At 34.1% G+C, this 16,038-nt stretch overlaps 1 protein-coding gene across 5 annotated transcripts in view; it reads right to left on the reverse strand.

Moving 5' to 3' along the window:
* The window catches only part of LOC100745136, a 76,231-nt gene that overhangs the window by 36,282 nt on the left and 23,911 nt on the right, over window positions 1-16,038 (reverse strand). The window contains exon 2 of one of the 5 annotated variants that reach the window (XM_003489561.4): window positions 3,232-3,312. The exons of the other annotated variants lie outside the window; for them this stretch is intronic. Coding sequence (XP_003489609.1) covers window positions 3,232-3,277 — 46 coding nt within the window. The 5' untranslated portion in view covers window positions 3,278-3,312. The remainder of the gene's footprint in view (window positions 1-3,231; window positions 3,313-16,038) is intronic. 5 annotated transcript variants of the gene reach the window in all.

Genomic DNA, 16,038 nt, shown 5'->3' on the forward strand with positions numbered 1-16,038 from the left:
ATGAAATTTTTATAGAAAAGATGATAATTTTCCGACCTCGTCTCCCTAATATATCATCTAGATCGTATACTATCAATTCATGCTCATGCATATATCATGCAGCTTAAGATTTTCAATTATCCATGCAGTTGTAAACATCATCGATTAGTTACGGAACATGAACCAGATTCCAGTATGGTAGCCTTCCTCCATATGTCTTCTCGTTTACTTTCTGTCCTTCCTATTTTACATGTTCGCGCGTCCACTAGGCGACATCTAATTACACGATCAGTAATTTACCTTCCGCTTAAATCAGTCATTGGAAAAATCTAAATTACTCGATCGTCTAACGATCGTATCAACTCCTTTTACTGTGAAATGTGCGACATATAAAAGAAATGTAACTACTTTTTTAGCGATTTATTAGCGAACGTTACGGAAGGCACTATAAAAAACAAATTAAATATTAATACAAGAGAAATTTAAAGAAAGAAGAGAAGTAAAGCTTTGTACAATTCGTACTTCGAATAAAATTATAGAAATCCCTAAATTGAATAAACTTATCCATAAATTAAAAATCGTATTCCACGCAGCCAATACTTTGCAAAATATTTTCGAATTTTTGGTTTTTAACATGCACCACAGTCGCAACACGTTTTTCAACAATGTTAGTATCGCGACTTGCTTTGCAATTTCGTTAACGTTCATTCGAATGCATCTGAAGGTGCACTTTCTAACTTAAACATTGACTACATTTTGCAATACGATGTACTGTTTATCATGCTTCAACAGCACGGTAAGGATTTACGTATGTAGCTTGATGAACGTTTATCGTTTTATTTAAATCTCTCGATTTCTCCTTACACAAATATCGTTATTGTGATATGTTTTCTGCAAACATGCGTCGAGAACGCAATGAACAAGACACTTGCCATAATTTAAAGTAGAGAAAGAAATATAGGTCGTGTAATATCCACACATTTAGATGCAGAAAAAAGTTGCATGCTTTTAACTTGATTGTTGTCGTAATTTGATCGTTGTCGTACACATGACGTTTTTCATTAATATCTATATTAATTAATTTGTTACTAATTACAGCAATTAATTGAATCGCTAATAATTGAATTAATCAAGATATTTATCACAATTTCACTGAATCGAGAAATTCAAGAAACAGTAATAGAAAATTCACTGAAAGGCAGTTTCCATTAATATTCATGTCAATGAACTTGTTATAAAGAAATATAGTAGCGCAATAAATATCAGATTGATCAAGACATCTATTACAATACCAATATAACAAAACACAAAGGAAGTACATGTTGGAAACAATTTAATCGAAAGCCAGTTTCCACTAATCCATTAATTAAACCGTGATCGTTGCGCTGAAGTATCGCAACGCGATACGAGTCGACGAATAACGGCATAGATCGAGATCAACGTCCGAGCTTTACAGTTTTTACAGAACACGGACCGATAGCTTCGCGCGAGCGTCATACTCTGATTAGCTCGTCGACTTCTCTTTACGTTATCCAACGAGCCGAGCTCTCGTAAAGCACAAATTCACGTGTAAGCACGGCTGCACGTGCATTATCCCGCGGATGAGTCCGTAAATAGCCACCAGTTGCTCGGATCACAAGCAATATTATAAGACCGACGTATAACATGTAAAAAGAGCGCGATGTGCGTGTGCACGCGCTTAATTGCATTAAACCAAATTGAAATGGAATTCTGGAGTAGATAGTCGCATGTAACGCGCTTCGTTGCTGTTGGTAATCGGTCAGAAATTGCGTAAACATTTTTCAAACGATTCACTCGACCGCTCGCCTCGAGCGCGATCCGACGAGGATCACGCTCGAAATCCGTATTACGCATTCACCGAATGTCCAATTAGTAGCGATAGGATCAAGTTCAATATGTATTTATAAGTTCAAATCAAATATATCTCAGAATCAGATTTGTTTCATGGGATTGGAATATTATTCGTAAAATGTAACAATTCGTTCATTAATGTTAATTAATAACCAAATAATATTTTCGTTGTTAGTAGTGGTTTCCGATAAACAAATGTATTTTTGCTGCTAGTAACGATTATAATTAATCGAAAGCATTTCTGTTATTAATAATGATCATTGCTAACCAAAAAAAGATTCCATTACTGATCATGCTTACAGATAATCAAAAAATATTTTCTCCGCCAATAATGGTTATCAGTAATTGAAAAAGAATTTCATCGCCGATAATGGTTATTCGTAAAGAAAAAAAAATATTTTCGTAGTAAATAATCATTGACAACTAATTTTCGTCTTCGATAATGATTACCAGTAAATAAAAAAATCTTAGTCTATAGGGGGTATTCTTGGCCAAAATCATTTAAACCAAGATTTAAATTTTAATATACGATATGACGATAAGATATAAAAATCTTCTTTACAAAATGCTTATGGAGGATTCGAATCTAGTTACAACGTATTTAAATCCATTACTATCAATTACCTTCCTCCGCGCGCGATATCGACGCATTTTCGAATCCTACCGTCCACTTTTAACGTCAAAAGGATTTCACGACACGCGTTAAAGCGCATTATCACTGTCTGTCAAAGTTCCAACCATACGTAATGATTACGAACGAACATTTAAACTCAGAAGTATGTCTCGAAAGTAGCTACGACTATTCTCGTTTCTGCACGCTTGTCGGAGCTTTAAAGAACAAACGCGACAGCTACGAAGTGCCGTGTAATTCATAGTCCGCGTAGACACAAGAATAAGGTCATAAAAGTCTTTACAGTAGCTATTTAGAAATCGAGGACCATCGCTCATTTGTTGCAAAGATCTTTTTCTTCGCTGGCATCGTATATATTGTGTGTCAAATGTTTATCGATGGTTCTTAATTCGGCGAGAGGATTGAGTAATATAAATTTCTTAAGAGAAAAGGAGACACATTGCACACTAATGATGTTAATAAACTTTCCTATCTTGGATGCGTTGTTAACTAATTTCTCAGTTGTAATTAACAACTGTATTACAAAAGACAGGCTTTCTCAACCTTTAGTTATAAAAATGTCAAATATGATCGTCGTTAACAAATGATTAATTGTACTTAGCAGATACAGAAATCTAAATTATTTTTCTATAAAACAGCAGCCTTTATGATCCGGAATAATTACCTACCTTTAAATATCTACCTATGAAGCTAAATATATCCAACTAAAAATACCCATAACTTACATGATGTTTATTAATAGAATTTACCTTCCTTTAGCCAGCCATAGACATCTGAACTTCGAAATATGTACATCCATCTTTAGCTGAGTATATATTGTGCACTCTTACCTGTAACAAACAGCAAAATATTCCTTTATAAATCTAAAAATTAATACAACGGTACAAAATCAATATAATATAATATAAAACAATGAATAGCTGCAAATTTAAGAAAGAAAAAAAAATATAAGAAAGTAAAATTTGTTTAACATTCGGAGGACTATGGTCTTGAAATTTATAAAAACAGTCAGGTAACGACTTCCTTTTTGAACTTTCAGCCGCGATAAGAAAAAACTTAATTCAACGAAAAAGGCTGTATTGGTTAATCGAAGACACTAATCGAGGAGGAATGTTTCCTTACGTAGTTAACTCGGAGCCGAAAGGATATTTTGACCCGATTCCTTTTAAACTGTTCTCATAAACCATCGACTTGGCTGTCGGCGCGAAACTCGGGCCCCTTTTCCGACTGGCAGGGCCCACGGAGACGGACAGGTGGTTCTATTATACCCCACGCGTTCCACCGGTTCGTTTCACCGTGCAGATTTGTCGAACCGGCCAACCACGATTTGCATATACAAGTAGCAATGTCGGAGTGGAACGTTTCCACGGTCGTTACCACGAAACACGGCAAGTCTGCGATCGATAGCGTGGCTCAGGGCGCTGTAGTTTTTTAAAACGGCTGCTTGACTATAAGAAAGTCATCGAGTATCGTGCAGGTTAATATCATCTGACGCTTAACTATTAGAGTTACTATATTTATTCATGTGGTACAGCCATGAGCCAAATACGCTGGCTCAAAAAAATATTCGAAAACTTGTAGAAAACTTTTATGAATATATTATATATGAAAGATCTTATAATTTGATCAGCATTATTATCAGACACGACTATCACGATTATAATGGTAAAGTCCGAAACAAATTTGAAAATATATGCAGGGATTGTAAAATATTTGGCACGAGCATATATTTTGCGAAGTTTACAAAAGTGTGATAAAAATTACGATTTTTTTTTAGTCAAACAACCGTTGTTAAAGAAATGTTATAGCCAGAAATTGTATGCAACTCGGTTGCAGTGGGCAGCAACACTCTTCCGCGCCACGAAACCAACTTATCGGAACAGATCGTGACGGTGTTCGTGACGGTGTTCGTGTCGCAATGTTGCTGGGTGGCGTGCACTGATCGCCTTCGTTGCAAACATAATTTTACCACGCTCAGCATCGAATTGTAGTCTACGCGTTGTATATAATCAATGAGTTCGTTTGCTTCTACTTTGAGCATCGGTAGTTTATTCGTTCTTTTAGTTAGAAGAGATCTCGATTCCTCGATTTGAATTGAATTTAAGATTTGGGACGTTCTTTGATGTTAAAAACATGTGCGATAAATATGTGTATAAAGAAAATTACTGGTATAGGTTTAAGAATGGATGAAATTTATTTAGGAGAATGAAAAGAAATTAGAAAGTCGGGATTTTTCGACGGAAATAATTGTCTCCATTTTTTGTTTAAGACTCCTATAAAAATCCTTATTTCTGCAAAGACCAAAGGATTAACTAATTGCTCAGTCTGGCTCTTGAATTATTTACATTTCTATGGAGTAACAAAATGAAATATAATTTGTCTGTTTCTGATCTAATCTAATCAACCGTCTGAATTTATGCATTAATATAACACAATAGTGACACTTGAATTATAAATAAATTTAGGATGATAGCGTTCACTGTTCTGTTAAAGGTTATCTGTTAGGAAACAATGTGGCACTTACTGGTTTGCGTAACGCTTCTGTAGCTAAGAACACTGCGAAGGTTTATTTAGTTGCTAAACAATTATTTAGAATAACGGGGCCACCCACGAGTTCAACTCAGCATGTATCCTATGCAACGTTAATGCAATAATCGTGTAGAGAACGTAGTTACGAGCGCATCGAAGAGTAGTGATCATCCATCCGCTAACGATCTGAATAAATCTAACAAGTTCGTTAATTGCATCATTGTATTTGCGTTCTACAATTAAATTTTAATAGTTATTTGGATAGCAATAAGTCTTAAGAGAAGATTATTGATTTCAATACTGTGCAGTTTATAGGATTTTTAATTAATACTAGAATTGCCACTTTGTAATATGCTACACATATGTACGTAATCATAATTATAATTCTATACGTAATTGTATAATATAAGTAAATAGATATTATGATAAATGATTAGGTTTCTATTTTAATAAAAATCAACTGTATGTTTGTAATAATTATAGTTTTCAGGAAAAATAACTTTTATGAATTTTATAATCTTAACTAGTATTAAATCTGGTATTAAACGTATAGGCAATACGGAAAAAATGCAGAAATATCCAAAGTAAAGTATTTTAATTATTGTTTACAGGATGAAACAAGTCTGTGTTTTTATTTGCGTTTATAAATTCAACAAAGAATAAGCTATAAAATATTTATGATCTTTTAACAAAGGAAACGAATCCCAGAATTCTTAAGTTTATAGTTAGGTATCTACAATCGTTAATCCTAATTGCTATTATCTCTATTAATAATTGAGAAAACTCATTATCTGAATGCACATTTACTTTCCATAGTATAACAACTAACAAAGACGAATCAAATAAAAAGACGATTATTTACGCAAAGAAATATCTTTAATACCATTTTCGTTGCAATACCGAGCATAAACCCAAAATTATACTTCTATAAATCTTTACGATCGGCAAAGCTGCAATCAGCAGTGCACTAAGTATAAAACTAAACGAAGTCGTAAAGAAGCATCGTGTCATTCTCTTCTTTTCCTTCGTTCAACAGCTCACTGTCTTGAACACTGAGAGATCGTATCGCAAAATCTGATTCAACGGAAATAATGAAATAAAATACGTCGTCGCATGCATCTTTAATTACGAAACGTTGTGTATGCACACGACCTCCGTATGAACAGGCATCGATAGCGATCCGGAGGACTTTACCTCCTGTTTATTGCACGTCGCGTTACCTGTACGGCAGGTCATGGTTGGCACTTGAGACAATAATAATTCAGCTTGCGTTCGACTATACTTCATTATTCGGCAAATAGACATCACTAGGTGTATACCTACTAGTTACATAGTAGATGGGAACAGAATCTTTATTAGTAGAAAGTATTCGAAGAACCGGATTCTCCAACGATTTAATTGCGGAAACGTTCTGCGTTATTCGTACGGGAAAATTTCTTTATCGACGCATCGTTGCGTATCTTCCTTGCTCGGTTGTTTCTTTACTATTCTCTGTGATTTCCTTTCCTATCGTACGTTTGCCACTGCTTAGTACTTTGTTCTCTACTGTCCTTTCTAATTTGAATTTTACCATTATTTTACCATTATCGTATGGGCTGAGACAAGGATGGGTTGATTGGAATTCATTTTCACTGAATGAATATTACTAACATAATTAAAGAAAATGTTCAAAGAATTAGATGAAATGCACCATCACTTTCAATCTCATAGAATACGCCTTTCACTAACTTTCTTTTTACCATTTTGCAGTATACTTCATTAAATATGTTAAAAAGCGAAAATGCCTAAGTGCAGTGACTTGTAAAGTTTTATGTATTGAAACATTGACATGAAGTCGGGTCCCTGCTGGCGGAAATCGATTTTTCTATAACGTGTATCAATTTATCCAAGCGCCATCCGCAAGAAAATGCAAAATTCCGACAACGCGTACGTTTACTTCTTTTATATGTTACAATGTTCTTACTGTTAAGAGTTCTTACTATGTATCTAAGCGTAGACACTGGTTAATAAAAGTCACATATTGTATCACGAATAATTTAGTTCCTTTGGATCAGAATCTATTCTATTTGTTGTCCTTTTCGGAAAATGAATAGATCTAACACGTGAGCATAAAAGCTGTAACGTGCGCACTATCGTGCTACACGTAAGCTCAGGTTGGATGTTCCGCTGGTTTCTCGGTAATCGAGCCGCAACGCGAGTAGCTTATCGCATGCAAAACTAGTTTTCAGCGCGTACGAAACGATGCGACGTCGTGCCTTTCGTAATTTATTGATCATCGATGCACGTATAGTGGCATGAGCATGGATCGTTGCCAATAGGCGATAGAGGCTCGTTTGAGACTGATGCAGCTTAATTATATCTCGATTTCGATACGAACTAAACTTGTTCAAGATTGATATTAATTAGACGCGAGCGCCGAGCTCGCATGCTCAAAGTATCGTAATTATGGCATCACAAGTTTCAACGAACGGCATCAGACATAACGTAATCTTATCGTGAAAGATTATGTCGGTCGTAAGATCAAAAAGGATGCGCGTTAACATTTGCATAATTTTATGATTCTACTCAAAGGTGTATTCGGGGAACGTGTGATACGTAGAAACAGTCTCTATACATTAATTAACGTTATCGACAATCCTGTGACTACCAAAAGGCATTAATCGATGGGTATGCATGCTCGTAAAATAAATTCCACTACGAGCACTGTGTTTCGGTCGATTATTCGATAATCTGGGAAAGAACTATCGTCGTTCATCCGTGAGACATAAAAAAAACTCTTCCTGTTCCCTAAAAGAATCGCTTTCTAATGACGAAATCTTGTAAATTTTGATGTGTACAATTCTTCATGCTAGTGGCTACACAACTAGAATCGCCTACATTTCGTATCTTAAGAATATTTCATTCTAAATATTTCTGTCATGTATCCTCTTAATCCTCTTTAGTATTCAACTGAGACCAAGATTTGTTCGAATATTTCATAATTTTATAGAAATCTATAGTAAAGACACAACAAATTTTGTAAACGTAATGTAATAAAATAAATAATAATATAATATAATAATGTAATAAAGGTAATGTATAATTAGGTATCATGTAAAATAAAAATGTATTTTTATCAAAAATCAATTACTAGTTGCAACATGCGATGAACCTTTCAAACGTTCTGTAAATCCCAAAATATAGTTTTCGTAACAATTTTGCGGTCGTATCTGCTTCATTTTGCAATCGTTGCGAATTACTAAGTTTTGTACACGGCTGACGCAGAATCGCAATACGATTAAACACTAAGATTTTCCGATTGCTTCCTTACATGACGACATTCATCCGTTCGCGAATTGGCAGAAAAACACGGCAAATTGTACAACGCTTTTTCGATTTCAACAGATTATTATTAGCGAGGAAGAATCGCTTGGTAATGATGCTGGTAATTATATTAACTTTCATAAGAGATCGGAACTGCGTTATTCCGATGTTATCTGTAACATTCTCTGCAGTTTATTAAGTTGAAATTAAAATAAAGATTTGAAACAGAGAAAATTGTGTCGATTAAACGTAATAAGCTTGAAAATAACTGATTAGTGTCCGAGTTTCTAAGCATTTTTGTGATTTATATCGCAGAGAAAGTAATGAAGGATAGTAGGACAAACATTTCTCTTTTCCTTCATTCAAAAAGGTTAATTTAGAATCTACTAAGCTTCGTTACATATATGTGTATAAATGTCTTAACCAATCGTATATATTCTCATTAGATAACCTATGGTATTTTATAAATTAAGGATTATTTCTCGTAAGTATAGATACTGCAGCAAAACGCACTGGATATTTCTCTTAATAATCTTATAAATAATACTTACAGGGTTTTAATGATTCAGCACAAACTACTTAATTGTAGTTACTAGTTTGATATTTCTACAATTATATAAAATTAGTATTTCATAAAATGTGTAACACAACTTCAGGTATGGTATTAAATTATCGATTAATACACATAGTAAGAATTATCATTCATATTTCCGTATAGTAATGCGTTTTAATTGATCGGAGTTGCTAATCTGGAAGTTATTTCCAAACACTGAAAGTTCGTACATAAATTATTTTTTAAGCCAAGATAATTACTTATTCTAAACCTACGTTCACTAAACTTTTACTTCGAATTCTTTTTTCTATGTAAAAAAATTGATTTCCAGTCTTTCTTTCGCAATTCTCCTTTCTATTGGACTGCTCGCCATTTATAGCGGAACAAATAAATCATCTTATACACGAAAGAAAAAAATACGTAGAAAGTCAGAGTTACAGATCGTATTTAGTTCTTCAGGTTCATTATTTTGTTCGGAAGCTCAATAATTGCAATAACAGCCGAGTAATTTGAACACCGTGAAGAGTGTATTAATTGCATGCAGTAAAGTATATCACCAAAGAGTTACTGCTCTCTTAGCGGCAGAATAATACTTTTTAGAAGCGGCATTCTGACGTTTATGAGCGTGACAAGTCGTAAGTTTACGCGTGAAACGTGACTTTGGATTCGAGCACGGTCAGATCGTTAAATCGGCGAAGATGGACGAGCGGCTTCATTACACGTCCGCAACCCGTGATATCGCGCGAACGAGTATAATGTATATCGTGAGCTTCCAAGCCGGTAATTATACAGTTGTCAGTCAATTGGTGAGAAAATGCGATCACGATTGAGAGATCAAGCGACGTGCGGATATCTTCTTCGACGTTCACGTCGTTAACTCGCTCCACGAGATCGAAGAAGAGCAATTATTACTTTCTGGATTTCCATTTCTAGCAGCACGTGAAAAGATGCGTTTAATGTGCATACGAGTTTTCTTCAATGTCAATGGTTTGCAGAAATGATGCATGAAAGCATAACGCAATCACGTTGCGTAATTTGACGGATGATTATAAAATTATAAAATAGTAGTGTTGTGTGCTTATGTATGTATTAGTTGAAATTCTGTCTAAATTAGTTACCTTAATCTTACAGTAATCTAATCAATAATAAACTTCTTTGTTGCAAAATAAATCATAAGTGTAATTCTGTCTAGATTAGTCGTTTTACTTTTACGATAACCTAAGAATAGCTTTCTATGTATTTAGTAGTTTGGTTTAGTAGTCGAAGAAAATAGGACTCACTTTATTGATTTTCCGAATTATATTTTGAGATGTATATAATATAATAGATAATGAATAGAAATAAAATAAAGTCGTGTATACGAAATTCTCTGCACGTAGCTTTACTTTTGAAAATCATTTAAATAAAAGTTACCTGGTCTGCAAATTAACTGGTCTATATTTTGTAAGTAACAACTTACCATAAAAGGAACACGCCAATAGCACTATTAATCACAATTTTAACCGCAGTTATACAAAAGCCTGGTTCGTTTCTTAAAATTGAACACTTGAACTGCACTGTAACTATTTATTGGAAAAATCAGCTTTCACTGGAATCATGATCGAGCTGTAAAGTGGTACAGTCGCAAATCAGTCACAGCGAATGGGCGATCAATAATGACACTACGATACATTTCAGAAACAGGAATATGTTAGAACCGCGAGTGCAACTGTTATTCCGTAATGTTGAAATTCCAAGTATCCAAATATATAAATTAAACGAATTTATTCGATTGCATGATTAATCAAAGTAGTGCTGATTGTGCTTTCTCCTTTTATTACACCATTGAATGTACGATATTCTACTGACTCAAATTATGAACATATTTATAGAACATTGATATATTAACTTTTCTAATTATATCTATTTGTTTTATGATAACAATGATAAGCAGTTTAATGATATTAAATTTATTACTATAACATACTTGTTGTGATATTTAAACGTACGTGATACTTATATAAAGGCATGAAATTTATGGGAAAAGATATTACATACACAATTTCCATTAACTAATTAGAAAAAGTTCTCTGCTTCATCTTTCAGAAATTATCTAATCAAAATCTTTCGATACAATTTAATCCTTCTCTTAAGAAATTTTATGTTTCCATTTTAGATTTATTATAGTAAACAGAAATTCCCTGCTCTAGGAAAATATTTAAAATTAAAAAATAAAACGAGACCCAAAGAAATTTTTGCGTCATTGTACGCTATATAACGATTTCATACGAAACCTGTTCGTATAAGAAAACACGAAACGCCAAAGGCACTGTTTGATTGTCACCGATCTAATAACTATAAGTTATGTCGCACTATACAGCTATCGATTGCGTTAAAATTAGATTTCAATTAATTTTATGGAACAACAATTTGACACCTAATTGCAATCAATAAGACCTAACCAGTACCAAACTTTATACCTCGCTACCTAACATTCTTTATCTATGCGTAACTCGGATACTTTGCATCTGTGCATTTCTAATCCCTCTAATAACAATACGAAAAAAAAAGATCGAAATCAAATTAGAATTGCAAGAACTTCGAAAATATACCTCAAGCATTGGTCAACCGCGAAACTAAGATCAACATCCACAAACATTCGTTTACGCTCACTGGACCACATCGATTATCGCATTAAAGCTACGAATTCTTCTATTTCCTTGATTATCTCTCGGTTACGACTATATTTTTCTGCGAACAGGCCACTTTGTATTCAATGAAAATTTCCGTCAGGCTACACAGCCGTAGATTAACATTCTGATCGTAAATGGTAGCATTCTGTTCGCCAGCTAAACCCGTGTTCGCTTCTAATTGCACCAACCATTGTTGGCTATCGATAATAATTTTGTGCCAGGGATGTTGTAATAACGCTGACATTACGGAAGGGTTTCAGGTGCTTGGAGTCTGTTATTAAACGCCGATGTTATTTAGTGAAGCGCGATGTAATCGCGCGAGCTCATAATTGGATCGGAGAAACAATTTATGTCTAATTGTCTTTTACAACTCGAAATTTTTCGTCCAATTAGAAATAGTTCTGCACAAGAAGATAACGTTGTTTCATAAATTAAATTGTTCTTGTTAAATTCATACAAATTCTTCAAACGAATTAGATTATTTCTCAAACTGCTTCATTTACGGTAGAATCTTTATTTAAACTAATTTGTAATCGATGATCGGTGTGGTTAACTAATCCAAATATTTAATAAAATTAGGAAGATTATCGTTGAACTTTAGTTGTCGCTACTATTAATCACAGACTAATTAACCATATTTTTATAAAATTCCAGAGATTGTTTCAAAGAGTTATATGTATATTCTTTTGAAACTATCATCTACCTTCAGATATTGTTACTATTATTATACACTATCGACTATAATTATGCATGTATTTAATTAACCTGATTTTGTATAAAATGAAGGAGAATCTTTACAAAGTTATATATTTTTTTTTTTATTAAATTAGCCATCTCCTTTAATTGTATTTAAAGCAACAAAACGGAATTACATTAGAAAGGAGAAGTATTTTAGGAGTAAGTTTAGGAGAATCGACCATTCTCTTGTATTTGTCCTCGTTGCAAAACTAGGAAGACTGCAAGTTGTACATTTGTGAGCAATTAAGTAAGCGTGCGAATAATGGCGCGGAAATAGGTCGAATTTGTTTAATCAAGCGTACGAAATCAAAGTGAAACTCCGTTTCGTTCGGTTCTTCTCTATCTCCATCCACATAATTGATGTAATTATCTTACAAGTCATTGGCACATACTCATTCTGCCATCTAAGAAACTTCTTTTCTTGTCTGCTCGAAGGAAACGCGAATGCGCGTCCTCGAATGCATTCATGTCTACACAGGACGTTGTCTTTCGCATTTCAGTAATTGTTCACGCGTGGTACATCCACCGAAGGAGATCCTGTGCAATCGAGGATACGTTCAGTGGTTCTCCTTTCTAAATTTCCAATTCTATTCGTTCGACAAATTTTCTGTTGTAAGATTTAAAGCACAATATCAATTCTTCAAAATGTTCACCATCATATTCCTAATTCCCTTAATAACATAGCAACTCTGGCATTGCTATTACGTTTAAAGACAATTAATTAAACGTACGAATAAATTAATAGCCAATAATAATTTGTAACTATTCTTATATTACGACAATGTAAGAATTCCTGCAATAATATGCATTTAAGTTGCATGCATTTGTTTTTATTCATTTATTCTTATTAAATATGCATTTATTACAAACAAAAAATAGAAACTGACTTAAGACTTTCACGTTGTTCTTCTAGTGAAATTCATCAGAGTTGGTCTTCGGCTTATCAAATACGTTATATGTTGTCTCGTAAACCGTTTCGTGAATGTTGCTCATAAAGCTATGTATAAGACGCTTGATAACCCGAAGATCAACCACGATAAATTCAAAAAATAGAACTAAAAAATTTGCGATGACAAAGATACGATTATGTTTCGTGAATAAACATGAAAAATATTTGTCATTGATCCTTAAAACTTCTTTATATGTGTATTACCATACTTTAATACTGAGAACCGTCCCGTTCGTGAAATTAAACCGCGGAGAGGATATGAAATGGAAAGTGCGGACTGGATCTTGCCCAACTGCAACCTCTTTAGAATGGTAAATATTTCGAGGACTTAGGCTAATCGCTCAAATTCCTGATTTACAATCGTATAATCTCATCTATCGATGGAATAAATGACAAGCATATGATTATCAATTTCTCTTTTTCCCATTTGCAAAGAAATAAGGATTCTTCGCACATTGCTAACGAACGTGAAAATTCCGCTTTCTTCGACGCTTCGTAACTGATTGCTTCTAATGAACGAGTCGATCGAATCTTATCCTCGAATCATCTAGTTTCCGTGATCTTAGCAAGGGGAGCAGAATTTTTCACGCAATTCACATCGCGTACTTTCCACCTGACTTGTCTCCTTTACTACCGCTAACATAAATTTCTTTCTCAGCTTTATCTTTTTTTTGTTTTATCTCATATAATATCCGTTACGAACATCAGAACTCTACAATTTCGTAACGCGCAATTTTATTCCAGGTAACGGAACGAAATTCTTTACTGTCATTAAGAAAAATGATAATTATTTGTATTCCAAGACCAAAATGATCGGAAATTTTAATTATCCAAAGTCTAGATAACAAATAATCTTTAGGTATATTGAACAGATTACCAAGGAAACTTTCTATTCTTTTAGAATATTAGTTCTTTCACGTAAAATGGTACTCTTATACCGAATAGGACATCTTGAAAACACAAACCGTTCCCTTGGTCGCGTAAACAAAGTTAAACAAATATCTACGTAGCTGTAATGAAAAGTTTCTTCACAGTCTGTAGCAATGTAACATTTACTCCGTTATGCGAAGCATTTGTAAGGAATGTGTGGTAATGCACAACATGACAGAGTATTGTGAGAACGATCTACCTGTTAGCATAAAAACAGCATTATACACTGGCCAATTGTAACGCACTGATTTCGACTGACTCGTTAAAAGAAAAATCCTCCCGTTGCGCGCTCATTACACAACAAAGGTGAATTTAAACGTATCTGGAAGCATTACGCGTGTGTTTATAGGGGTCAAGCACTTTTCTTCCCGCAAATCGAGAAAGCATTTACCGCGAGTTCATGACACCAACTGACAAAAAATTTTTAAACGCATCGTGAAACGCTGCTGAAAGTAAACATACGCGCTGTTTAGAAACTATAACTTTCGAATGTAAAGCTATATCTTGCTACATACTTTCAGTTCTTCTCAGCCCAAATTGATTCCATAGTACTTTTTTAACATTAAAAAAGTATCTCGAATTTGAGCAAAATAGTACTATAGAAAAAGGACTATTACGATTTCTTCTTTCAATCCTAAGATTGAAATATAAAAATTAAAAAATTCGCAGTGTGGTTATCTGTATAATACTACATTAGATATCAGATCATTAAACAGCTATACAATAAAAATAACATATTTAAAAATATACGCTAAACTCCTTCCAGAAAGATATCAGATTTCAGTTATTATAAAATTGAAATAAAAATTGATTCTAGAAGAGTTTCGTAACCGGCATGAAACCAAAAGGTAGTTTACAAGCTATATAACAACCAATTTTTAAACTCGGAAGTTGTATTTTACCAATTACTTAGATAAAGAATCATACCTTATACAGAATTACACTGGGTTTTACAGGGAAAATTTGATTTATGCCAACACTTTTGTTCATTACCGTAGTTTATCGAGCAGAAAGAAGCTGGATAATGGGAGAACGCGTTCACGTACAGATGCATGTATTTCATCGCAGTACGTCGATTAAACGAGGGTTACAACGTACCCGGAAATCAATCGTAAATCTCGCCATATTCTTCTTAAGCTTGTTTCGACGGTAATTCGACCGAAGGAATGCAAATATGGCCGAAACGGTGGCCGTTCAGCAAGTAAATACAGAAAACTATCGGTGATCCAGATTCGAGCGTGGACGGTTGGTCGATACGTCGTCGAACGATAAAATATTACCGCGAACGATATAGAAAGAGTCGAATTAAACATAGCCGGAGGAGTAATCGCGTCAGGCGATCGTGTAAAGTAAAAAGCGCTATACACGCGAGACAAATCCGAGACCTCGAGGCTGTTTTATAGAAACGGAACAAACGTTAATCTCACCGTTGATTCCTTTTCTTTCTTTGTTTCATAAGAGGTTACACATTGGCAAACAGAAATAAAATTGTTAATCAAGGTAGATAAACGAGACGGGTAATGTAGCAAAGCTCGCAAAGCCCAAGTAGAAACGTATATACAGAGTGCAGAATATCATAAAAGACATGTAAGAGATCTTATGATCACGCACGTGAGGGAATTACAAGACAGGTTGCGTGAGAAAATTATTTCTTAATCGATTTTCCTTCGTGAAAGATACATAAAACGTCTTCCGCGTGTGACGAATAAGTACGCATTAGCAGCCAGATGTTATTAGATATCTGGCTAACAAAGTATTGAAGTATAATAACTTGGATATAATAGATGTAAAAAAAGGAATTAATCTAGTTAATAACTTCAGGTGGTGAAATGAGTGAGATTTTACGTCGTTTTTCTATTAACGCAGTCCTTTTTTTTTTCAT

Source organism: Bombus impatiens, unplaced genomic scaffold, assembly GCF_000188095.3.
Source record: "Bombus impatiens unplaced genomic scaffold, BIMP_2.2 scf_0344, whole genome shotgun sequence".
Taxonomy (NCBI): Eukaryota; Metazoa; Arthropoda; class Insecta; order Hymenoptera; family Apidae; genus Bombus; species Bombus impatiens.